At 43.1% G+C, this 27,402-nt stretch overlaps 1 protein-coding gene across 1 annotated transcript in view; it reads left to right on the top strand.

Moving 5' to 3' along the window:
- Dnah3 (dynein axonemal heavy chain 3) overlaps positions 1–27,402 on the top strand; it is a 170,208-nt gene that overhangs the window by 28,053 nt on the left and 114,753 nt on the right. The window contains 8 exon segments of the mRNA XM_051145144.1: positions 6,791–6,944; positions 7,648–7,792; positions 10,626–10,837; positions 15,391–15,482; positions 18,152–18,266; positions 20,665–20,781; positions 22,164–22,343; positions 23,863–23,999. Of these exon segments, the coding sequence (XP_051001101.1) occupies positions 6,791–6,944; positions 7,648–7,792; positions 10,626–10,837; positions 15,391–15,482; positions 18,152–18,266; positions 20,665–20,781; positions 22,164–22,343; positions 23,863–23,999 (1,152 nt within the window).

Here is a 27,402-nt window from a genome sequence, read left to right as displayed (position 1 = left end):
TTCCTTCTCCTTGAACGGTGACCTCTTCCAGCCGAGAAATGCTTCTTAATTCCCAGAGCACTGTGGATGTTCTGGTGGAATATGACTATAACAGCTGGGCGTAGTGTCGCAGGCCTTTAATCCAGTACACAGGAGGCAAAAACAGGCAGGATCTCTGTGAGTTTGAGGCCATCCTGTTCTACACAGTAAGTCCCAGGACAGTCAGAGCTACATAGAGAGACCCTGTCCTTTAAGAAGATAAAAAGATGATTACTGTAAGTAAGTGTGATGGGAGGCAGTGTATGTTCAGGGAGAAGCAGTAGCCACCACATGCAGTGTGGGAGGAGTGCAGGGTTGCTCCTCCCTGGGCAGGGACTCTCAGCTGGACCTATCAGCTCATGCTTGAGTTCTAGCATCTCACAGAGGTTCAGTGAGGCAGCCCTGGATCTGGCTTCCTTTGGTAAATGCTGATTGCCATTGTTCCACCTCAAACGTGAGTGAGGAAAGCTGAACAACAGCCATGTGCTCATCTACTGTGGAAGCAGTCTTGTTTCCTCTCCAGAGTAGCAGACCTCATTTTCCAATTCACATCAGTTCTGGGGTTCAGTGTCAAGCATTCTCCCCACTCCCCACTGCTGTGCATTCTCCTCCAAGTGCCTGAGAGGCTTACCTCCAGCCTACAGCCTCTGGTTCCATTGTCTGTTGCATCCAGGCTGGGCTCTGGCAATGGTGAGTCCTACAGAAGGCCAGAACATGATTAAAGAGCTTTCTGTTCTCCCTTGCCTTGTGTGGCCCTGGGCACCAGCACCAGTATCAGCATCCCTCTGAATGTCAGTGTTCACTCTTCCAGTCCTCATTGTTACCTCTGCCACAAGGGACGTAATGGCTTCCCTTCGGTGCTAGCAGCTCATTGCCTGACTAGTTTTGTGGTTTGTATTGGTTACTTTTGCATTATGGCCACAACATCTGGCAGAAACAATGTAAGAGGAGAAAAGTTTATTTCAGCATGCGGTTTCAGAAGATTTAAGTCAGTTGGGGTGAGGTATGGCAGAACTGCTCATTTCACACAGTGCAGACGTGTGTGATGGGAGCTGTCTATGTCATGATGGACAAGGCAGCAGAGAGAACAAAGCAAGAACCAGGGGCTGCCTGTAACCTTCAATGGGTTACCTCTAGTGTCTGTCCTACTTCCATCAGCTAGGGCTGGACTTCTAAAGGTTCCACTGCATCCCAAAATAGTGCCAACCATGGAGAACCAGCATTTAAAACATCCTGTGCTAGACTATGTGGACACAAAGCATAAATTCCTTTAACCCTACCTGTATTACTCCTGTTAGGGGTCTTTAATTAAGTTTTGAATTTTTTTACTTTGTTTTTTTTTTTTTTTTCAAGGTAGAGTTTTTCTGTGTAACCCTGACTGTGCTGGAACTCACTCTGTAGACCAAGCTGGCCTTGTACTTGGAAATCTGCCTGCCTCTGCCTCTGCCTCCTGAGTTCTGGGATTAAAGGCATCTGCCATCATCACCTGGCTACTTACTTTGTTCTTCAGAATGAATTCTATTTTCTACCAGAATTGTGGCCAATCCCTACTATTAAATCCCTCCATTATTCTCACTTGACTCCAGTAGTTCCAAGGAGAGCTCATTTACTCAAACTAGTTTACTGAATGTATTATCACATGAAATTCATATATATATATATGTATATATACATATGTGTGTATGTATGTGTGGATATATACACACACATATACACAACATAATAGAGACATTATAATGTGCTAAGCAGTTATATGAAATCACGAAGGATGATAATGGTAATATTTTAGTGTAACCACCAAGTCTGTGTAGTGTTGTCCTCTAGGAAAATTCATAACTACTTTTAGGAGATTTTTCTCTTATGAGATTTGGTAATGTAAAAAGGTATGCTGCAGCTGTAGTTGTGTAGATGACAGCACTATTAGTTTTGTCCCACTCCCCCCATTTTGTTCAACTCTGTGGTAGTTTTTGTGGTCATTTGCAGTATAGATGACAGACAGCACATAGACGTAAGCTACTGTCTATCACAGAATGTGGTGGATTATCCTTTGGTGTTTTGGAAAAAGAAGAGATGCCTCAGGGAATGGGTTTGCACCAAGCCTTACAGATTTAGACATAGCACTCTGCTTTCCAAGAGACAGGCACTCACAGATCTGATGGGAATTTGTTCACAATTAGGATACTTTTCATGCCTGCCAGAGTCTAAAATAGCAGCTTATAACAAAGCAAAACCAAACAAAAGCCGAGAAGAGGAATCAAACTGGAAGAAACTAAAGCAGGATGCCTCCCTAGCAGCTCAGATGATCAAGAGGAGGACAGGGTAGCATCTACCCTTCTTGCCTCTTGTGATTCCCATGGCCATTTCTTTCTCAGAGTCCCCGCCCTTGTGTGAATGACAGGCAGGAGGGAAGATGGAAGACAGAGCGGGACAGTGCAGATGCTCTATGAAGAACACGAGCAGGGACCACCATTGTGGTTGTGCCCGATGCAAGTTAGAGGAGGGCTCCTACAGAAGAGACTTGAGAAGTAGCTGCTAAAGTGAAGATGTGGAGAAAGAGAGAGAGGCTGGGTCCAACCTAGACAGCATGGGCAATGGCTCCCCGGTGGGAAGACTTGCCTAGGAGGATGGATGCTTAGCAGAGGCCATAAAGTCAGAGAACTGGATGCTTAAAGTCATGTTAATATGTGTGCATTTCATTTTATAACCAGAGTAGAAAGTTGTTGAAGATTTTAACCTGGGACCAGAAAGGGTCCTAGATGTTTTCTTTATATTCCATTTACTTCAACGAGAAACTGAATAATGAATGGCTACAACATTTCATTCCATTATGTCTCTCCAATTTCTTTTATTCTACAAGTCTCCTAGCCCACTTCAACTCCTATTTTTTCACTTTCAATTTATTTATTTATTTTTAAGAAACTGAGTTGTTTAGCAACATCTCTAGAGTTTTCTGGTTGTGCCTTTAAGAGGTCTTTCTCTGTATTTTTCCTGCCTCTTGTTTCACACAAAGTCTTAAAAATTCATTTAGTCTTGCTATGAATATAGTTTCCATTCTTATGGACATCAGGGAAAACTTAAGCTGTCTATAACCAAGGCTATCATATGTAATAGAGTGAAAAGTGGACTGGCAAGATGGATCAGTGGGTATGAACATTTTCCACACAAAACAATGACTTGAGTTCAGTCCCCAGAACACAGAGTTAAAAGAGAGAACCAACTCTTGAATGTTGTCCTCTGATGCCCACATGTACCTACAGTTCACACACACACACACACACACACACACACACACACACACTCTGATACAGAGGCTGGAGAGATGTCTCAGTGTTTAAAATGCTTGCTGACATTTGAATCCCCAGAAGCTATGTACAATGTCAGGTGGGTGTAGATGGCAGCCATCTTTAATTTCAGCCTTGGGGGGATCTCCAGAGAAAGCTGGCTATCTTGTCAAGCTCTGGATTTGATTGATTAAGAAACTGAGCTTTGATGAATAATGTAGAAAAGCAACCAAGAATAATTCCTCATATCAGCCTTGGCTTCCACATGCATTGAAAGCACACATGCATGTGTACATGCATATGTGTGCCAATACACATGCATGCCACACAGAAAGGAAAATGGAAACTTAAAATAAAACAAGAAAAGGGAAATGTTAGTCACAGTAAAATAATATTAGTGAGAACCAACATGCTAGTTTTTTAAAATAAAACCCACACAGAGGCCTTTTGAGAAATTGCATGAAACTGAAGCTGATTGGCAAATATGAGCTCTGGAACAAATGTGAGGCCCAAAATATCAAATTTACCTTGGCCAAGACCCACAAGGCCACCCAGGAGCTACTGACACTGGACTGAAAGGCCCCAGGGCATCTTCCTGAGGACAATGTCTGTCTTCAGCCGCTCCTGGGTACTGGGGTGCTGGGTGAGGAAGGATAGAACTGGATTCTATGTGGGCCTGAGCACTGAGAATTTCCCGAAGAAGTAGCTTCAGGCCCAAGTCTATGAGCTGTACCTGGCGAAGTCTATCCACTATGCCTTAGTGATCATCAACCAGCATGATATCAGGGTCAGCTATAGGTGGTAAACGTTCCAGCCTTCATTGTCTGTCTGGACTCGCTGAAGCATGGTGACTTCTCCCCCTACTCTCCTTATGGTATTTGTCACCCAGGCCATGTGAAGAGGAAGAATTCCAAGAAGGACCAAGTGGCCACAGGAGCTGTGATGATTAGGAAGAGGATGAAGTCACATGTCCCTTGGCTGGAGGATTGTCTAGCTTTCCAGTTGGCTAATAACACTTTGGGCATGGGAGGAATCAGTGGATCAAAGATAGTTACTTAGATAGGTAAAAGGAAATTAAAGGAGGCATCAAATCTTATATATAAATCACACGACCTAGTGCATGATAGAAGAGTAACTTGAATATGGAGATAATGGAATAAATAGTAATCTTGACTCAGCAGCAGGGCATGTCTGTCATTCTCTCTCCATTTACATCATGTCAACTTGAAGACACAGCTCCTACCACACAAAGGCTAAAAGGAGTTTATCCCTTAACCAAAACTGAGTGCCATGGCTAGGGAACACAGATTCAGGTTACCCCAAACTCTGTGTACCCATGTGGTAACAGTCTGTTGAAGTTTTCACAGTAGCAGAACAAAGACAGTTATAAATGCAGGCACCTTTCGGATACATACAGTGGGGGAAACGTTAGGCACTGGAGTTACAGCAAAAGCAGAGAAGTCTGTGCTGCCAGCCCAGAGGCTGACATCATTCTTCACACTGTGGTTGGCAGTAGCTGGTGGTCTGCTAGGCTAATGCATTCCAAAAGGTTTAGTCACAAGGACATTAGACATAGAGGTGAGCAAGAGAGCTAAAGATAGCCCAGGAGAAATTATAATTAGACTTTGGTACCTGAAATATCTCAACCTCTCCACCATCACTGAAATTTCAATCAGCTTTGCAGATAAGGTTCAGTGAGAGGTGGAGCTCTTTCCAGGAGCTTCTATTCATAACAGCACGTCAGAAACCCCATAATATAGAATGTCTGTTCTTAAAAGCCCAGAGATACTCATTAATAACTGGCCATGTTTCAGATCTCAAAAATATTATAAGGAGCAGAAATTATATAATGGTACATACTAAATTTCTATTATGACATAACCTAACATCTTAATCCAATGAGGATTTATCTCCCAGTGTCTCTGGACACTCCAAGAGCCAGCGAGCTGTATGCCTGGCTGTATGTCTCCAGTACCAGATCTCTTGTGAAGTCAGAATGCTAGCCCAGGCTGTGGGGTGGTCTGAGAGTCCCACTGGCTGAAGATCTGATTCTGGCCTTGCTCCCTTAGTTATTAGCAGGATGGTTGAGCACCTCACTGGCCCTTGGCTCTATGTCTCGCCACACGAACCTCTCCACAGGGGAGCTGATTTCCTTTGGAGTGAGACTGAGAGGACAAAAGAAGTAGAAGTTGGCCATCCTGTGAACTTTCTTGGAGAGAACAGGCCTTCCTCTTTGCTATATTTTGTTTATAAGATGTGAATTAGCACATCTAGCCTAAACTCAAGGGAGCCAATTATACAGTGTATGAACCAGGAGATAGGGATCATATCAGAGGCTGCCTCCCACATGTACAATTAGAGACAAGAGCCAAACCTCATCACTTGAAAAATAACTCTCTTAAAGAATTCTTAGGGAAAAAAAAAGAACATTTCAAATTGTCACAATAAAATTAAGTACCTAAGATATTAGCAAAATGTATGGACTGTCACTAGAGCTGTTCTTGGTGACAAGCTCCTCATTCATTCAATGAATATTGATTGTTGTCTGCATGCCAGACAGTCTGCAACTGCCGGGAAAATGTAGGATTAATGAGGAAATTTTATAGATTTACATTCTAGTCAATGAGAGCAAATGCTTATACAATGATTATGATAAGCCAAGCTCAATTCTGAATGAAGTTATACTAATTTTGCTATTAAGTTCATACTTTGTCTTTATGTATATTGAAGTATAGCGTGTTTAAGTGATATGCCCAAAGACCATATAGCTATTAAATATCAAAGTAGACATTTGAGCCAAGTACTTCTGGCTCTAGATCCTATCCATTAAACAGTAGATCACCTACCTAAACTGGGTAGAAAAAGAAACAAATGGAGACCAGATTTGTTGATTACATGGATGGAGTAGACAGATTTGGGAAAATCTCTCCAATCACTCCAGCTAAAGTGGATAATACAAGGCAGTCTGTTCGCTCTACTCTGTTTTCTTTTCCTTAGAGCATGTGCAATTCTCAGAACCATCTTTATGGATTTATTCATCCATCTCTAATATATCTGGGGTCTATCCATCCATCCATCCACCCACCCATCCATGCTTATTTTTTTCCCCAACTAAAATGCATGTTACAAGAGAATATAGAAATTGATAGCATACTTCACAGATACTTTTCTGATGCCTAGTTCTTGGATGTATTGGCTTTTACAATAAATATATAATGGTGGAATGAATGAGCAATGAAGAAAATACATATCTGAGCATGTATTTACCTAGACAGGAAAACTCTATAGGCACACTTAGTCACCAGTAGGCTCATAGCAGCCTATCTTGTGGGTGCTTTAACTTTTCTTTTTATTTCCTCTTCTTCTTCATTTGTGTTTAGATAGATACAGAATCAGGACTCATTAAAAAAAAGAAACCCTTCCCAGGATGATAACTCAGAAAGAGCAGAAAATGGGAGATTCTAATGTGACGGGGCTGTCTTTGCTTTCAGGTGCTCAGAATTTGAGTCAAGACTTGAAGGCTACAGCAAAGAGCTGGAAACATTCAGGAAGCGTGAAGTGATGACCACAGAAGAAATGAAGAACAATGTAGAAAAGCTCAATGAGCTCTCTAAGAATCTAGACCTGGCACTGACAGAATTTGAGGTTTGGAACCCTGAGAGGGGCACTTAGGACCCTAAGGTCTGGTCATCCTGGTTCTTAGTTTATTGACACTGTTTGCTTGGCCCATTTTCTCATGAGTAAGTTCAGCTACCTTTCCCCTCATGTTGTCTACATCTCAACAGGTGTTTGTAAGCCCTAAAGCCCCCATAGGCAGTGCTGCAAGGTAAGTGCTTATGCCTGTTGCCTACCCATTATATGCCAAGTAACATGAAAGTAGCTGTCTTAATGCCTGGGACAAACCTTTGGAGTTTGTTATCCCCAGTCCCACTTAACATGGGAGAAAAAAAAAAAGACTTGGAGCCATTAAGTTACTTTCTTCAATGGTCAATTAAGATTGTTTAAAAGAAGTGAAGTTCTTACCTTTAAGGCAAGTTAATGCAAGAAGGCTGGTAAACAGTCATATGACCAAGTAAATTTCCTGTAGAAATTATGAAAATAAAGACAGGTCTATAGTATATTGGTAACAAAGATGATACAGAGAAACTATCAAATTATCAGTTTCCAGTGGTACCATGGTACCATGGCCCTCAGGGGCAGCAGAAGGACCTTCTCGCTAAGTAGACCCCACTGAATGAGCATCTGCCTCCTCCACGTGGCTTTCTCAGAGCTGAGGAGTCTGTCATGTAGGTTTCCAGGGTTCAAGAGAACCACTGGCCCAACAGACAGCCTCCTCTTTTCCTCACAGTTGATCAACAAGGAAGAGGAGCTGTTGGAGAAGGAAAAGAGTTCCTTCCCTCTTCTGCAAACCCTCATGGTCAACAAGGTGCCCTATGAGCAGCTGTGGGTAACGGCCTATGAGTTCAGCATCAAGTCAGAGGAGTGGATGAATGGTATGTGAAGTTCTAACCCTGCTGGGCCAGCGGGGATGGGGGCGGGGATTGTGGGTCCGCCCAGCCAGCTATTAATCAGATTTGCTTTTTGGATTCTGACACTCTGGATGAAGACAGTCACAGTTTTTGTTTGTTTGTTTGTTTTGTTTTGTTTTGTTTTGTTTTGTTTTGTTTTAATGTAATAAGAAGGGGAGATTAGGAACCAAAGAGCAAGAGACCTATTTCTGGGTCTAAATCAGATCAGCACCCAGGGCCTTTGTCATGGTGGTGATTCCAAGAAACAGGGGAGATACTGAGAACAGCTCCTCTGTGGTGCTGCTTTAAGATGGGCTGGAATGTCGGGGACATCTAAAGCCTGCCTTCAATCTGGGCTCTGGAGTCTAGGAAGACACTGTGTGGGCAGAATCAACAGAGCGTAAGAGACACATAAGGCAAGAAGGAAGGAAGAAAAACTGAGTGGCTTTTAGAGTTTTGCTTCTAGCAGTTTGAGAGGCCTTGTCACATTGAACAGAGAAGTGACAAATTTGCTGGGAGAAAAACTTCTTCAACTTGAGAAGACTGCAACCATTCATGTGAGGCTATTAGCTACTGTTGAGTATGTCAGAATGGGTCTTGGGAGATGGGTTTGGAGACGGGATTTCTACTGGGAAACAGTTGATTTTCATAGGTCCTGGATGCCGTCTCTGTGCAGGGTGTTAAAAGGATGAAATCAGAGATGTTGACATTCTTTTCTAGGGTTTTCTGTGCAGTAAATACAGCTGGATGAACATCTGCACTGCAGTTCTCTGGGCAACTATGATTGTTTTCTTTTTGAAAACATTTTTTTATTCTTTGACAATTTCATGTTATGTATATATGTATAGGTGTGTATGTACCTATGCATATGTGTGTATATATGTGTGCATATGTGTATGTATGTAGTGTGTTTTGAACAGAATCACTCTTATTATCCCCTATACTATTTTCTTAAGATATATCCCAAAATATAAAATGGCTAGGCTCCAAAAGGCATATTGCAAAAATTAATAAGATTTTAAAAATGACTTTTGTGGAAGAAAATGGCTTTTATTATTGTCTTCCAGAAAAGTGATGTTTAATTCAATTCTTCCAGCATAATGGCTCTCAATCTTCCTAATGGTGAGACCCTTTAATACAGTTCCTCATGTTGAGGTGACCCCCAACCATAAAATTGTTTTCATTGCTATTTAACTGTAATTTTGCTACTGTTATGAATCATAATGTAAATGGATGTAGAATATCTGATATGTGGCCCCTGCAAAAGAGTTATGCAATTCCCCAAAGGGGTCATGACCCACAGGTTGAGAACCACTGTTCTAGCAGTTTCTGAAGGTGATTGTTTCTAATACTTCACAAATCTAAAGACAACTTTTAAAACTGTGTTTGCTGATTGAGTGTTTAAAATATTATCTCACTTTCATCTTCTTTTTTTTTTTTTTAAGCATTTTTCTCATGATTGCCACTGAAGCTAAGTATGCCCTGAGAAGTATAATTCCTTGTGCTATTGCTCCCTAGGGAAATCTCTCCTGAACGAGAAGCCCTTCTCTATGTCAGTCTCTCTACCCCGGAGCCTGTAGGTGAAGAGGGGCCCTTGTGTGGTTGAGAGGTGAAGACATGAGCTTGTCTTAGCCTGCTGGTACTCCCCCTGCTGATACAAGTCCCCCAACCTACCAGGCAGGGGTCCCTCATCCTGGAAGTGGCAGCTTCTCCATCCTTCTAAACTATTCTGTTAGCACCTACTTTAAGACGTAATTTTTAGTGATTTGACAAAAACACTACATTTCTGAGGCATGTTAAGCGAGTGAAGTTGCATTTGGTCTAGGCAGCCCTGGTGATTTGGAGATGTTTATGAGTCAGTTAGCTCTATCATAGTGCAGGAAGTAATGCTACTCTAGAATGTTCCATCCGGAAGTAGAAGCAGTACCATAGGAAGATCTAGGCTGAATGTGAAAGCTAAATGTCAAAACTCCTACCCCTCCCAAAAAAGGGGGGGAAGCTAATGTTTTGAAGTACTTTAAAACTGCAGTGTCATTCATTTAAAATTTTTGTGTAGGGGGAGGAGGGGAGGGGAGGGGAGAGGAGGGGTGGGGAGAACAGCCTCTCACTGAGCCTGTAGCTCTCCATTCTGACTACTGGCTGGCCAGAGAGCACCCACAGTCTACCTGTCTCCCCCACCTCTGTGCTGAGGGCACAGACACACAACATCACACCCAGCTTGTTTTAGTTATTGTTGTTATTATTTGTTTATTGTTGTAACATGGTGCTGGAGATCCACATCAGACCCCACTTTATCCACCAAGCCTGTGCTCTTTGTATTTGTTTAATAATTTCAAACTTATATTAAAATTCTTAGAACTCTAGAGGGCTCTCCCCTGAGCCTGCGCTCTTTGTATTTGTTTAATAATTTCAAAGTCATATTAAAATTCTCAGAACTCTAGAGGGCTCCCATTCCCCAACTGTTATTTCACAACACTCTGAAGCTCCTTTTAACACTACTGAGATGGCATTTAAAACTAATCGGAACTGTGAGCACCCTGAACCTACATCCAGTGTATGCCAGGCTTGAAGCTTGCCCTTTGTTTACACTGTCGCACATTGATTCCACAGTCACCTTTCTAGGAGTCTGTGGTTCCCTTGCACGGCACATGCTGGTGCAGATGCCTGGACAAGGCTTTACTGGCTAAGCAGGGGCTTCTGATCCAGGTCCTAGCCCAGAACCTCTGCTCATCTCAATACAACCGGCACTGTTCTCAACTCCAGGGAATTAACACACGGCAAGCACCCCCGTCATAGTCTGAACTTCTCTTTGTTCCAGGCCCCCTCTTTTTACTGAATGCTGAGGAAATTGCAGAGGAGATAGGGAATATGTGGAGGACAACATACAAGCTGACCAAGACCTTGGTAGATGTGCCTGCGCCCAGACGCTTAGCAGAGAACGTCAAGTTGAAGATTGAGAAGTTCAAGCAGCACATCCCCATCCTCACCATCTCCTGCAACCCTGGGATGAAGGAGCGGCACTGGCAGCAGGTTCTTGTCACTCTTGGTGTGGTCCAGACATGCCCCATCCTGGGAACCCTGGGAAAGAGAATCTGCCTGAGGCCTAGGAGATTGTACCGGGCATGCTGGCCTTCAGGAAGAGAATAGGTGGATCACGGGATGAACTTCCTGTCTCGTGGCCAGTTTGGTCCTTTTTGTTGGGGCCCAGTGCTGGTGTGTAAATACTCGAGGCAGTGGTTACTGTCAAGGTGGAAGAGCTTTGATTTGTTCCTCCATACACAAAAAGAAAGAAGGTCCCCTCTTTCTCTGGGACCTTGAAAATGATCTCAGTTGATCCCTATGCAGGCTGCCTTTGGTGTGGAGTTTTCTGGTCAAATAGGCTAGGTTCAGAAAGAGTTTGGCACACTGGGTGTGGTGGCACATTCCTGGAATCCCAACATTTGCAAAGTGGAGACAGGCTACATAGTAGATTCCAGGCTAGCCTGAGCTACAGAGTGAGGCCCTTTTCTCAAACGAATAGAAAAAGAAAGAAGTGAACTGCCCTCTTTAAACTCCTTAGGCCTATAAATTGGAATAATAAATATTCTTCCTTAAAATAGTTAGGATTTTTATAAGAAGTGAAGTGTGACGGGGGCGAGAACGGTATGAACAGTGAGCACACAGAGGAAGGCTTGCTGTGTTTCTAAAGTGACTGTCACACACAAGTGGTCTTGAAATGCACTCCCCCGGCAAGTTGCTGTGTAAAGAGGTGATGTGGCCAGCTTGACATGGGCAGATTCTTCCCTCAGAAATATGCATGAGACTGAGGTCATAGCCCCTGGAAAGAGCCAATCTTTCAACACATATCATGTTGAGTGGACCCCACAAGCCCATGGCTGGGAGCACGCTGATCTCTACAGAAAGACAGGGATGTTGACACATAAGTGCTTTAGCGTCTGCAGGGAGGAGCTGTCTTCAACTTCACAGTAAAGCAGGAGAATAAGGACCTCAGCAAGGGTCCTTGCTGTGCGGAAGGTAGGTGAGAACCCTTCCCATGGGCCTCTACCCTAAAGGGCATCTGGCCTCACTGATGCCCATGGGGCCTTCTGTCTGCATGGCTATGGATGGCCTAGACCTTAGACTTATGTGGGGAGCTAAGAATGTTGGGTGAACAGATGACTTCTTATTGTTTCAGAGTTCTCTTTGCAAGGGTGTAACTCAGCTGTAGAGTGCTTGCCTAGCAGGCACAAGCATCTAAATTGGAGCCTCAGCAACCCAAAACATATCAAATATAATTTAAAAAATAAACCACACCAGGGGCCTCCATTCCTTCTCTCTGGTGTGTTCTTTGTTACCCTGATGTTCTCACGTATAAACACTAAAAACCCCAGCTACCCTTAGGCATTCTTAAGTCTCTTCATAGGCCACTTAGACAGATTGGAAGATATTCCTTAGACTTATAATGAAGTAGTGATCTTAGATCAGGTACAAGCCTCAGACATTGTATTGCATGCTTTATTTGAATTCTCCCATTTCATCTTCCTCAACTCTTTGAAATGGGGACTGTACTTATCTCCAGTTCACAGTTAGAAAAGCTGATATTAAAAAGATCAATTTGTCATATAGCTAGTTAGTGGACCAGGAGGGAATTAGAATCCAGGTCTGCTTGGCTTATGATGACAAGAGAGCTAGGAACACCCAAAGAGTGAGGAAGAAAGCAGGCAGTCATGGCAATACACCAACACTAACAACAGAACATAGCCCCAGGAAGGAAGCAATGAGCCTCTAAAGTGGGTATCCAACAGACTGAGCTCATGAGAAAGCACATGGGTCACCAGATGTCCTATGAACTGTCTCCACTCAGGGACCCACACCTGTGACAGCCCCAGACTTGGCAAAGCTACCATCTGCCCTAATGTCTCACTCAGGAGATCCATTTAGATAGGTTCTCATTCTGGCAAAAGGCTCCCAAAACTAAGCCACTTACTATCTCTCAAGGCCTGAGGACAGTTGTTCTAGGGTTCTAGAACAGCTAAGCTGTAGTTTCTGGTCATTTGAACTTCTGCAGCAAAAACAACTGCCCTGTGTTTGAGTCATAGTCTTTATGGATACCAACACGGTATTGATGTTTGGTTTGAAATAAGATGGGACAAGAAAACACATCATCATAAAGAGCACTCGGGAGGCAGAGGCAGGTGGATCTCTGTGAGTTTGAGGCCAGCCTGGTCTACAAAATGAGCCCAAGATAGCCAGGGCTACAAAAGAAACCCTGTTTCAAAAAACAGAAGCCAGTGTTCTGGACCAAAACTGGGCCCCTAAGTATCCCTAAGTACAGAACCAGCTGTATATAAATGCTAATGCTTCGAGCAGCCACACTTTAAGATTGCAAGTTTTTCCTGTTTGTGTGTGTGTGTGTGTGTGTGTGTGTGTGTGTGTGTGTGTGTGTGTGTGTTAGTGAAGTCTGAACCTAGGAACTTGTGCATGCTAGGCAAGTGCTCTCCCACTAAGCTGTATCTCCAACCCAGCCATACTTTACATATAAAGTAAAGGGAAATAAGTAAAAAAAAAAACTATATGTAAATGGTTTCTAAACTAGTACACATCATTTATGTATCCATCAACTTGAACATCAGCAGTGGGAAGAATTTGGCATGTCTCAATTCAGATGAGCCACGTTTGAGATGCTCAGAGGCCACAAGGGACCAATGTCTATGTAGACAGCGTGAGTCCAGGATCTCAGAACTAGAGAAACAAATGTCTTGCCAGTATTTGTAATTTTTTTAAAAGAATTTAAAAATTCTGACAATCTTCAAATCCTGACTGTGGACCAATTACTATGATGAGTGCTTTTTGTACTGTAATTTATCCCGATAGATGGTCAGTGTATCACTGTTTTCAATGTATAAAAGAATAAATGGAGCTAATCAGATGCCTCAGCAGGTAAAGGAGCTTGCCACCAAGCCTGACAGTCTGATTTTGATTCCCCAGGACCCAGATGTCAAAAGGAGAGAGCAATTCCTGAAAATTGTCCTCTGACTTCCACATGTGTGCTATGACAGACAGGCAGACGCGCACACACACACACACACACAAATGCATGCATACATGCATGTGCACGCACACACACACACACACACACATACACACACACACACAGTAAATATTTTCAATAATAAGGGAAAGGTCAAGACTACTAGAAATGAAAAAAAAAAAATACTAGAAATGCTTGTGCAGCTTCTGCTCTGTAAAATTCTTCTGAATGCTACCTTTGTCCAGAGCCTCTGAAGTTCAGTACATAATACAGACAACTGTACATAGGAGAATTTTGAGAGATATGAGAGGTTGGTGGATAGCATATTTTTGGAGTCAGAACTGGATCCAAATTCCAACTCTGCTATTTATTAACCAGATGGTCTTAGACGAGATAATTCTTCCAGCTCAGATCCCTTAGATCTAAAGTGGCAATAACGCATTACCATGCTCTCTGTGGTGCTATGAGACCAAAGTAAGTGCATGAAGCTCTTAAAACAATACTGTTCCTAGTAAGCCCCCAATGAATGTTCATTATTTTTAGTCTATTACCATACTGATCCCCCAGAGGTCCCCAGATCCCAGATTGGGAGCCATTTGAGTTCTCTGATCTAGTCAAGCTTTTCTCCACAAACACTTACTGGTACCTACCAAATGTCAGGTACCAAGGACACAGGGTAAGACAGAATGTGACATGTAGCCCACACTCCTTTCTGCTCTGGCATTTTCTAATCCTCTGGTGGCCAAATAGAGGCAAAATACAGCCATAGGTTAGATGGCCACACAGAATGCTTCAGTCCTCGTCTCTTCTTTAGCAAGGGGGAGCCTGGTGCTACCCGGGTCTCCCAAGAGCTTCCCTCAGAGCTCCCTGAGGAGTGTTTGCATTGAAAAGGTAAGCTAGAGGGAGTGCCACACCAGCCAGATGGACAGCGAGGGCTCTTCTTACCTGTTGTGTTTTTGAGCAGTACTGGGATTAAACCTAGGTGCATGCTGTGCCACTAATCACCTTTTCCTTTCAATTTTGGGATGGCATCTCACTAAACTGTCCAAGCTGGCCTTGAACTCACTCTGTAGCCTGAGCATCCAGGATCACAAGCCCAGTGTAGGGAATGCTTTTGAAGAGAAATCCTTCCTATGTGTCTGCACTGAGCACTGGAGAGCACCTCAGACAGACACACACACCCCTTACTGAGCAAACACTCCCTGCAGCACAACCAAGGCCCTGTTCCAGTCTTTGGGTACTTCTGAACTGATGGGGAGACAAAGTCTGGAGAAACCAGGTACAGTGTGGCTCTACAACAGCTCAACACCTCCTGAGCCCTCAAACCCCCAATGTCAGGCTCAATAGCCACCCATTCCATATGGCCATTTAATTGAATATAAGCTAGTTACAACTAACTGAACATAAAAACTCAGTTTATCATTTGATCAGCCTCAGTTTGGGGGCTCAAGCCTCCTGGGTTGTCAGTGGCTACAACACTGGACAGGGATGATAGCATCCTTATAAAGAGGTTCTATTGAGCAGTGCTACCTTACCCAACCATCTCCTGCTTCCTTCCTTCCTTCCTTTGCAGATCAGTGAGATCATCGGCTATGAGATCAAGCCCACAGAGACGACTTGCCTCGCAAACATGCTGGAATTCGGAATCGGCAAATTTGTGGAAAAGTAAGGGTCATCCCTCCCTTCTGGATGGGTTTTGTTTCAGGGTCACTGTGAAGCAACTGTAAGTGACCCCACCTTGGGCTGACTTACTCAAGTGGCTAGCTCTTTTCCTGGTATTGTTGGGACTAGAAAGGAGGCTGGGATTTTATTTAAAAAAGAAACATAAAGCCAAATGTGTGCCTGAGACTCCGCCCAGCTCTTAGAACTTGGAGCAAAGCCACTCACCCTTCATGGGCCTCAGTTTCCCCTTCTTAAAATGAACAGCAAAGGAAGGGTGACTCTCCGGCCACTAACCCCCATGAAACACATATGAAGGATCTCTTGTTTTTCTCCTTCCCCGGGTGCCCTGGAATTCTAGTGTGAGAACTTGCAAAATTTGAATGGCTATTTTTATTCTATCTGTTTTTCTTGCGGGGAGGTATCCTATGTATGTTTGTGAGTATGAGGGTGTGTGTGTGTGTGCGCGTGTGTATACAAGTGGAGGCCAGACGTCAACCTGGGATGTCAGTCCGTAGGAGCCAAGTAGTCTAGGCTGTTTGGCCAGTGAACCTCAGGGAGCCCCCAGTCTCCCCAGTGCTGGGATTGTGAGAGGTACATTCACCACAAGTTTTCTTTCCTGAGTATTGGGGATCAAACGCAGGTTCTCATGCTTGCATGGCAAGCACTTTACTACTGAGCCATCTCCCAGCCTCTTAATTGCTATTTTTAAAATCTATCCTTTCCACGCTCCCTTTAAAGTAATAGATGGAAAGGTTGTATGTTACCTCAACTTGAGTTTGCTGCACAGCTTGGATGGGATCTAGAGGGATGCTCATGGTTCTCAGGGTGTGGCACCTAGAGCTACTGCATCTCCACCATGGAGGACCTAGGTAAAAAAGCATGTTCTCAGGCCCCACCCAACCTGATGATCAATGTAAGGGTGGGCCTGGCTTTTTAAAAATCCTTTAGTTTAGTGCTATCCTGGGCACAAGCCAAGCCAAATGTCACTACTAAGCCCTTGGCATGTAGGTAGTCTAGGTCCGATGTATTGGAACTTGAAAACACATCCTGGGTTTCAAAGGCTTAGCGAGAAAAAGAGAATACAAGTGGGTGACAATTTTGGCTTGATTTGTTTTGTTTTAAGAGAGTTTCACTTTGTACCTGTGAGTGGCCTTGAACTCACTGTGTAGACTGGGTTGACCTTAAAATCATATAAACTTGTCTGCCACTGCCTTCCAAGTACTAGGATTAAAGGTGTGCACCACCACACCCAAGTAAATGACAATTTTTGATATTCATTATTCAAAATGATAATATTTTAAATGGAATAAGTTATCGTCAGTGAGTTTGCCTCTTGCCTTTCTTCTAATGTGGCTCACTTTAAAATTGTATATGTGGTTCACATTGCATTCCAATGGGCAGTGGGGATGTAGTTTGGAAGTCTTGCTATTGGTAGGTAAGAAGCCAAGGGTGGTGCTGAATACTCTCCCACACTCAAAACAGCAGCCTTTCATGACAGAAAAGTATCTAATGTGGGGGTGGAATAGGCGTGGTCCCCTTTTCCTCACCTACCAGAAGGGTCACATTCAGCATGCCATAACAGGATAGGTTAATAAAAGAAAAGCATAACAGATATATTTAGTCAAAGCTATATATCATGGGAACCTTCTGAAAGAAGACTCAGATTCTCAGAGGGGGAGGGGGACCAGTTTTATACTTAAATTCCATGAAAAAAAATGGATGGCTATGTAGAGATGTGATTGGACAAAAGGATCTTGAGCTAATGGAAACAGACCAGGAGAGGGAAAGCCTTCACAACTGAATGCCCAAATTCTCCATGCCTTCTCTCTGTGTAGCATTAATTCTTTTATCCTGTATATGTCACAGGAACCTTCTGGAAGGACAGTGTTATCAGTTGCTGTTAGACATGTCAGTGAGTTTTTTATGGCCACCTCCCATACAAGGTATAGAGAAAGGTGCCTGGAGGAGGAAGAACTTGAATTTCTATGACTTGTTTTGGGGGAGGAAGCTGGAGAGTGGAAGGGCTTTAATTAATTTCTGAATCTTTTTTTCTGGTACTTTCTGATCTCCATTCATTCATTGTCCTTGGCCTGGCAAAGCACCATGTTTTGGGTTATTGCTTTCTGAGCCTCACCGTCAGTCAGCCTGTACTAATTTGTAAGAGCTACTATTACAAAGTGCCATGGGCTGGATGGCTTAAGCAGCAGAACTTTATTTTTTTAATAAATTTTTGAGTCTTGAAGTCCAAGACCATGGGCTAGTCTCTTCTGAGGCCTCTCTCATTTGTGTATAGCCAGCCATCTTTTCCGAGTATTTCCTAGTATGGTCTTCTGTTTCTGTGTGACTGATGTAACTCAATCATGCTGGGTTAGGCTTGGCCCTCATGGCCTTATTTTGATATAATTATCTCAGTATACACTCTTCAAATACAGTCACATTTTAAGTGATTCAGTATTAGATGTGAATTCTGGGGAAACATACTCAGCTTCTAACAGCCCCCAAAGACAACAGTACGCAGAGCAAGAAACACATTGAAAATAGTTGGCAAACCCTAGAGTAAACATTTTGGTGAAATCAAAGCTTTGGAATTCTCTTAAGACAGCTGAAATCATTTTCGGGTGCTTCCCCTGCCACCTCCTGGTCAAGTTGCTGTTGGTTTGCTCTCTCCTCAGGCTGGAGCCCATTGGTGCAGCTGCCAGCAAGGAATATTCTCTGGAGAAAAACTTGGAGAAGATGAAGTTAGACTGGGTCAACATGACGTTCAGTTTTGTGAAATACAGGGACACCGTGAGTCATTCCAGTGGGAACTCTGGGAAAGCAGCCGTGTGTGTTATGTAGTAGATACAGACATGATTCACTCAGCATTGCAACAGACCTCACAGAAGAACAACCCTTGGCATCTTGATTGCTTCTGCCTGCCTATCCTGTACCCACCATCCTTGCTCGCACACTCCGCTGAACCTATGCGCCTTGAAATCAAAAGGACTTTTGACCTAGTGCAAAGGAATAGAGAAAACCTCCTGTTTTACACACACACACACACACACACACACACACACACACACACACACACACACACCAACTCAGGTCATTTAGAAGCATGTCTGAGGTTGACAACAAAACATCCCACTTCCTAGATGCTAATGTGTACAGGAATTCCTTTGGGGTCTCTTTCACATGATTCATGAAGACTAAAGTGGGGCCTGGAGAACCTCAGGACCCTAGCAAATTCCCAGACACTTAGCAGTTTGAGCCATAAGGGTGTGGATTTCCTTTTTTCATAGGTGCTTATAGATAGCATATGAGTTTGTATAATGAATGTGGAGGTACATTTGCTTATGTAACCCCAGGGTCTAGTTTGCTCTTGTGATAAAGCATAGGGTAGACATGGGAGGTCACAGGTAAGATAGTCACAGTCTGCGTCCCATTGGCTTTTAGAACAGCAGCTCGAATGCTAGCTGCACAGCAGACTCATTTGAGATGCTTAAAAAGAAGATCAAAATTGATTTATTGTCCTGCTCTTCTAGCCTCTGAGTGCCTGAGTATTTGCAGTTGCCCTCCTAGTTTTCCTTCCGATAGCACTGCAGACTGCACTCGGGGCTTCCCTAATGTTAGGAAAGCACTCCAATGCTTAGCCACACCCCCACTGATACTTAGCCACACCCCCACTACTCTATTTTTCAAATATTCAGCATAGACCCAAAACTCTGGAGATCTCAGCACTTCCCTTCCCTCTGAGTGACATGTCATTCTCCAGTGGCTTCTTTCTCCCTTTGATTTTGATGGTCACAGTACTTTAGTTTCACCATTAGATAAGGAACATCATGAACCGATCAGGGAGGTGGAGAACTGAAGACAAATGAGTTCATTGCTGGGTCTCTCCCAACAAGGCCAGGTCTCCTGGGTTCCATGAGCTGTGTGTTCTGATTGGATCAGACACTGCTCTAGAGGCTGCTGGGATGTGATGAAGAGTTCAACTAGGGGCCTACAAGCAGGCCCATTATTTGTCTTCAAAATTTATGACTGAAATAACTTGAATGACAGTAAATAGCAGAATGACAATAAAGATGCCAGTCTATGAATAGCTGGAAATGCTTTTCCATGTAGATACACAGAAAAGATAGAATATATCCAAAGCCAGATTTAGTCCATATCTGCATTTGCATCATACATATCTGCATCTACATCTCTATCTACAGGCTTGAAGGAAGTGAAATCAGAGCAAGAAAGACCAGATTTGCTGTAGGTGATAGACTCTTACCAGTTTATCTGCTGCAATGGCTCAGGGGAAAGAGTACCATTCATAGGAGCTGAAGACACGATACCCATATGTGATAGCAGAACAGAACTCACCAAGTGTATAAGACAGAAATTTCCAAACTGGGGTTACATGTCTGTGTACTTTTATCATGGGACTGGCCACTATACACAACAAAACAACAAGCAAAGCTTTGCTTATGAAGGAATTAAATGAAAATAAGCATAGCCTGTTAGTAGACATTTAAAAAGAACTCATGAATTAAAATAAAAAATAATTTTTGACTTTCATTCTAAAGTAACTACAAGAAGCCCTCTGAGTTGGCTGCAGTACAGGAGTCTAAGCCCTACCCATTGAATTAGAAGCTGATGCCCCCTGAGGAAACCAGAAAAGCAAGTGGCCAGGCAGGCAGAAACTTGAGGAAGAAGACAAAGCCTCTCCCACCCCACCCCACCCCCACCCCACCCCTAGACTCTTGGTGCACCTCTGGGTTCGACTGATTTCTGCAAAGAAGTCAGACAGTAAGATTTGTTTCTTTTGTTTTGGGCACATTTTGTTTACCAAGACAGGATCTTATGAAGCCTTCAGCTTCAGCCTTCAGCGTGCTGGGATAACAGGCGTGCTCTTGCCCCCTGACAATGAGTATCTTAATAGCTAACGTGAGCCAGGTACACACTTGTCCTTTGGAGGCTGAAGCAGGAACTTCTGCATCAAGACCCTGTCTCTAAATAAAGAAATAAATGTTTTGTTTGTTTGTCTGTTTCTGGTGAGAAAACCTCATGTAAGCCATAGGTGCTTGTCTCCCTGAGGTGGAGGGCTCTACACTGCAAACCCTTTTGGAACCTTCTAGAATCAGCATGGGTAGTGGGATGGGAGAAACAAGCGGGTCTCATGGTGTTGACTCTGGAAGGGCATCTTTATTTGCAGGATACCAGTATCTTGAGCGCAGTTGATGACATTCAATTGCTCCTCGATGATCATGTCATAAAGACACAGACTATGTGTGGCTCCGTATTCATCAAGCCAATAGAAGCAGAGTGTCGGGTAAGAAAATAGCCAATGAACACTTTATGTCTCAGTTTCTCAAGTGTGCGGGTGGGTGGGTGGGGAGTCAAGTTCAATGAAAAGAGTCAACCTCCCTTTCCCTGAATAGAAGAGTGAAAGGAGGAATGAATGCAGAGTGAGAGCAATGGTGACCAAGTAAGCTCACCACCTGCTGGCCCATTGGAGCAGGCTTCTGAAAGAGTAGATGAGGCTTGACTATGCCAAACAAAAGGATCATTTCCAAATATTTTATAGTCTAAGTAATCCAGAACAAGAGTCATGTGACTGGAGAAGTTCAGCCTCCCGTGCTCTTTGTCTGTGGAATTGGGATAGGTCAGAGCGGGGAGTATAGGTTAGGGGTAGAGCACAAGGGAAAAACAGAAAGTGACATAGGCTTCCTGAGCCCAAACCTCTGGGTCCGAATTCTGGTTCTGCCTCTACCGTTAGTTGTGTGAGTTTTGGAGGCTGTTTCAACTACTGTGTTTGGAGTCTGCATCTGTAAACATGAGATTTGGTAATATCTTCACTTTACTTTGTGTCTGTGTATGTGTGTGTGTGTGAGAGAGAGAGAGAGAGGGAGAGAGAGAGAGAGAGAGAGAGAGAGAGAGAGAGAGAGAGAGAGAGAGAGAGAGAGAGAGAGAGAGGAGAGAGAGAGAATACAGGGAGAAAGGAGAGGAGAGAGGAGAGGGGAGAGACATGGATGAGGAGGGAGAGGGAGGGGGAGGGAGAACTAGAGGAAAGTTTGGGACACCAACCTCCTCCTTGTTGTTTTTGGTTTGAGGACAAGAGCTCTCACAGGTCTGGAGCTTGCAAGTAGGCCAGGCCTACTAGCCAGCCATCCCAGATGTCACCTGCCTGTCCCCACCTCTTCAGCACTGGGATTGCAGGCATATGCCACCACACTAGGCTCTTTGCTTTTGTTTTAACTTGAGTTCTGGCATAGAAGCAAGAACTTTAGGAATTTAGCTATCTCTCTAATCCAAATAGATTTGTTAATATCTCATGAGATATTGAATTAAATTGTTTTTACACACACACACACACACACACACACACACACACATATGATATATGAATCTATATATGGCTCCCTGACCATTACATATCAAATAATAAGCTTTGTCATTGTTATCTACCTAACTAAAAAATGTGAGCTCCACAAGGTGAAAGGCTTTGTTTCATTATATCCATGTTCCCTGGAACAGTAACCACATGAGATACACTTCAATAGGTATTTGTTAAACAAGTGAAGGAAGGAAGGAAGGAAGGAAGGAAGGATGGCACGATTCCATCCATCTGCATGTTCACTCACTGGATGTGTGTGAACACACACCTGCAGAGTGGCAGGTGACTGATTCAGATGTGGAATGCTAAATTCACAGAAATGGGAAGAAAAGCTAGTTCGGGTGCAGGATAATTTGGATGCCTGGCTAAAATGCCAAGTCACTTGGCTGTACTTGGAACCGATCTTCAGCTCAGAAGATATCATAGCCCAGATGCCAGAGGAAGGCAAGAAGTTTGGCACTGTGGATAATTACTGGAAGTCACTCATGGCTCAGGCGGTGAGTTTTATCTCTTGCGTATCACCAGCAGGAGGTGGTACCAGGCACCAGCATGTGCATTGCATCTACGTCCCTTGAAACTATCAAGTAAATTGGGTTTTTTTTATTTGATTTTTAAAAAGATTTATTTATTTATTATTATGTATACAGAGCTCTGCCTACATGTACACCTGCAGGCCAGAGGAGGGTATCAGATCACATTATAGATGGTTGTGAGCCACCATGTGGTTGCTGGGAATTGAACTCATGACCTCTGGAAGAGCAGTCAGTGCTCTTAACCTCTGAGCCATCTCTCCAGCCCTTTATTTGATATTTCATATCACTGTTACAATTTATTAAAACTTCAAATGGGGAAATATGAGATATAAAAAGGAGAAAAATGTGAAATCTTACCTCCCTGGAGAAAGCTCTTAGCAGTTTACATTATTTGCCTACCACATCTAATGAGATAGAAGAGATTGATATAGAGCAATGCAATAACATTTTTATAGATTGGAATCCTTTTAGGTTTCAAGTAGTAATGTATACTTATACTGAGTTACTTAATGACCTTTTTGGTACCATGGCAACTCAGATATGATCTTAGAAGTGAGAAAATACTTGAGGATAGCATAGTTTTCACTTTCTTACAACTCGTGGTTATGAGGAGCACAGGCTCGAATTAAAAGAAGCTATGACATTGTGATATATGTCAGCTGTGTAGACCCCAGGGAGCAGTGCAGTTGCCCGGAGGTGTCAAGGGCACCTCCAAAGCAGATGATGTTAGAACCAAGCTTCAAAGGATGGGTTTCACCATGTGTGTAAGGTGTATCTCCTGAGAGGACACATCTTTTCCCTTCATGAGAGGCATTCAAAATTGTGGCACATAATCAGAGAATTTCTCAAAGGAGTGTATCTGCTTGGCTTACCTGTGGTCTGGATTATAGAGGCAAGGTATGGATAGGGGGTGGTATGGCCCAGCCAATGGAGCAGGGTTGTGTTATAGAAACCCATTAAGTATAGGCCAAGCAAAACTACTCGGTGATTCATAGAACACAGACACAAAAGTGCATCCAGGCCTCCCAAAGGGTTAACAGAGAGCCAAGAAAGCCATTGGAGCTATACTCCTCTCTCCATGCTCACTTGGAGCTTTCCCTGCAGACTAGCCTGCTCTTCCACAGAGTAGCATGGCAGAAGGGGATCCTTTTATGGCCCCAGAGTTCCTTGATCAAGGGATCAGCACAAGTCAGAAAAGAATGTCATGGTCTGGGTTTTAGACCCCCGAAATGTTCAGATGAAATTGATTCAGTTAGTTTGTGAGGCCCCACCCCTACTCAGCCAACCCTGAGTGCAGTCGCCCCTGTGAGACTAGGAGAGCCTTAGAGAATAGTTAGTTGGGTGGGCAGTATCACTAGTTGGCTGGCTGGTCATGAATTCATTAGCATGTCTAACCTCAAAGCTTTGAGTATCCATAATGATCTTCACCCGTGTGTGTGTGTGTGTGTGTGTGTGTGTGTGTGTGTGTGTGTGTGTGTCCCAGGTGAAAGACACAAGAGTTCTAGTGGCAGCTGACCAGCCAAGAATGACGGAAAAGCTTCAGGAAGCCAACATTCTGTTGGAAGATATCCAGCGGGGGCTGAATAACTACCTGGAGAAGAAGAGGCTCTTTTTCCCCAGGTACCAGGAGCATCCTTTCGTTTGGACCTCCCCTCTGAGGCCAACTACAGATGGGATTACAGTTTTCCTGTTCAATCTGGATTCTATTCCATTCCTGCTTCCCTGTTTCCCAAGGGATGGTATCTAGGAATTAATATGCCTCCAAGGCCATTACCTAGAGTGAAGCTAAACAGACTCTGTATGAGTTATGTCTTTACTTAGCCAATATTATTATTTCTGTCCATGAAAGGGGCATAGCAATCATGATTAAGACCTGGTATGTGGTACTAACCGGATCGCTCTGGGGATGTCAGCTTTTCTGCTTATTCACTTGAAGACTTTTTAGCAGCCTCAGGTTCTCTGGTGTGAAGTTGAAATATTATAATGCTAATGGCTCCTGGTTCTTAGAGTGTACAACAGAGGTGTTTGAGAAATGTCAGATAGGTTTTTGAACATTAGCTCCTGTACTGCCTTTTCCCACAAATGTTAATGTTCTAAAAGTCAATGTGGCTTTGGAGGGCTACTTCTGAGGGATCTCACTCCTAAGCATCTCCCCATGTCAAGTTCACTATGGTCTCTCACTCCAGGCCATTCAAGTCAGTTAGGATGTAGCTTTTCATGCCTGTAATCCCAGTACTTGGGAGGTGGAGGCAGTACAACCAAGAGTTCAAGGTGGATCTCAGCTCAGAGTTGGAGGCCAGCTTGGGCTACATGAGACTTTGTATCAAAAGATAACAACAAAAAATTACAATGTGGCTTTATATTGAGTCAACGTTCTCTACTTTCTTTTTGTTGTTGTTGTTCTTTTGGGCTTTTTGTTTTTGTCTTTTGAGATAGGGTTTCTTTGTAGCCTTTGGCTGTCCTACACTCACTTTGTAGACCAGGCTGGCCTACAACTCACAGAGATCTGCCTGCCTCTGCCTCCCGGAATGCTGGGATTACAGGCATGTACCACCACACCTAGTCTTTAGTTCACTACTTTCTACAAAAAAAAAAAAAAAAAAAAAAAAAAGTATAGGATTTTATAGTTATGGTGGTAATGGTCTTTTTGTTTTGTTTTGTGAGAGAAATTCCCTTGGTATTTGTTCAACAGTATTCTCTGATAGATCTTTTCTCAATAACCCAAATATTGTATTTTCTTCCTGCCTTATAAAGTAGCCATTCGCCACGTAGGGTCATTGGACATTATTTTCAATTTTATTTTTATTTTATACACACGGGTGTTTTGCTTGCATGTATGACTGTTCACCCCTTGCCTAGTGCCTTAAGGAGGCCAGAAGAGGATCCCTAGTAGAGTTCTGAGCTTCCATGTGGGTGCTGGAAATTGAATCCAGATGCTTTGGGAGAGCAGCTAATGTTCTTAACTGCTAAGCCACCTTTCCAGGCCACCACTGAACACTTTAAAGAGTCTCAGAAAGTAAAATTTTAGTTTATTTAATATTAAATTTTTAACATAAATAGCCACTGTGGCAATGGCTTCTGCTTTGGGCCACAGAAACAAAACACAAGTAATGGAAGGAGCTCTAATTTGGAAGGAAGAACAACATTGAGAAGAGATTAAACTCTGGAAACCTTATGAGGTTTAGGCTTTCATAAATATTTTTTAAGATTTTACTTATTGTGTATATGTGTCATATGTGGGAGCATGCACATGAGTGGAGGTGCCTCAGTTGTCAGAAGAGGGCACAGGAGCCCCTGGAAGTGAAGCTACAGGCAGTTATGAGCAGCAACAACAGAGTTCATGTTTAACCACTGCACCATTCCTTCAGCCCCAGAGCTTTTAGTTCTATCCTTTTGCTGCCATTCCTAGTAAAAACACCAAGAGTCAACACTAATACACTATTCACACCTTGTGCCAGGACATTACACCAAGTATTTTATACTTAGGTAATCCTTAGACCAATGCTGTAACACTGGGTCGTTATTATTATCTTGACTTTATAAGTGAGAAAGCAATAATGCCCCCAAAGAGAGACAAACTTATAGACGGCCAAGCTGTACTTTCAAATCCAGGGAGTTTGGATGATGTGATACTCAAACATTTAATCTCCTTGAGCTATATTTCTACCTAAGTCAAACACACATAAACACTCATAAATATCTCAAGAGTTTATGCATTTTTATGGAATAAAATCAAGCACTTTTACTGAATACTTTGAGCTATTGGTGATAGTCACATAAATCAATTTTGCCTTAAACTACAGAATGCAAAATGATTTTAAGCTATTACTCTGTCTTTGGGCCTTACACATAATAGAGGTAACATAAATTATCAGAGATAAGCCATCTGAATATTACTTAGGAATGGTAAAAATCTGACATCTTATTAGGTAGTACCTATTTTTTAGTCAGCCAAAAAGTTGTTATTGAATTCTGCCTACTTTTGCAAAACTGCAAATGGTGGACGAGTTTGTTTTGCTATGTAACCAACACTCTAAAACTTAGAAGCTTACAACAACAGCCATTTATTTAGCTCATAACTGTATGGCATGGCACATTGGGTTGAGCATAAATGAATAGTGCTTCTGTCTGCAGCTCACTCAATGCAACTACAGCCGACTGGAAATTGGTCCTAACCATTTGCCAAGTGGTTGGACTCCTGTTGCTGGGGCCTGGAAAGTTAGCTAGGTTTGTTCACATGGTCACAGGGTCCATAATAGCAGAAGAGTGTTGATGACAAGGTCTCCTAGTGCCTAAAGCCTGGAATTTGTACTCAGCTATGTTCACTAGATTCTGCTAGCCAAAATAAGACACAGACAGCCTAGGATCAAGAGATTTCAAAATCAATTGTCCCCCTTAGCTTGGGCTCTCTGGTCTTTACTAAACCCTATAGGCAATTTGTAATCTACCATATTAAGTAATACTGTAATCCCACGGACCCCTTCTCTTGGAATTTTCAGTCTTGGGCTCATAAAAAAGGTTCATACCTTGAAAATTTTCTAAAGGTTTGATTTTGTGTCTTTAGAGCCCAAGCAAGCAAGGAAAGGGCTGCTACATCTACTTAAAAGACCACAGAGGTCTCTACCCAAACATAGGTTCATTACAAATATACTATCTTTGTCTACTGTACTAGGTTACAAAGGGCATTTTTATGCAAGCACATAATCTACTTCAGACATGTTTTTATTTCTACCTTTAACATTTTCTGGCATATCTAGAAAGAAGGAAGAACGGTCTCTCTCCTCTTATCCAGGGGTTCTTGACACTGACTGCACATTAGAGTCAGCTAGGATTTAAGACATTAAGATTTCCTCAGACCTTACCAGACACTCGCTACACAGGACTCTCTGGGTGTTGGAACCTTGGTATTGTAGTTCTTGGGAGCTTCCCAGGCAATCGTGGAGTATACAAGCAGTGTTGAGAACCATGCTGTCATTCCAGTGCCCACAGCGCTGAGCTCATATGTGCACACCCCCAGCCTTTC

The sequence above is a fragment of the Acomys russatus genome, chromosome 5 (assembly GCF_903995435.1).
Source record: "Acomys russatus chromosome 5, mAcoRus1.1, whole genome shotgun sequence".
Lineage (NCBI taxonomy): Eukaryota > Metazoa > Chordata > Mammalia > Rodentia > Muridae > Acomys > Acomys russatus.
Note: the sequence above shows the minus strand (reverse complement) of the source record. Positions and strands in the feature narration are given on the sequence as shown.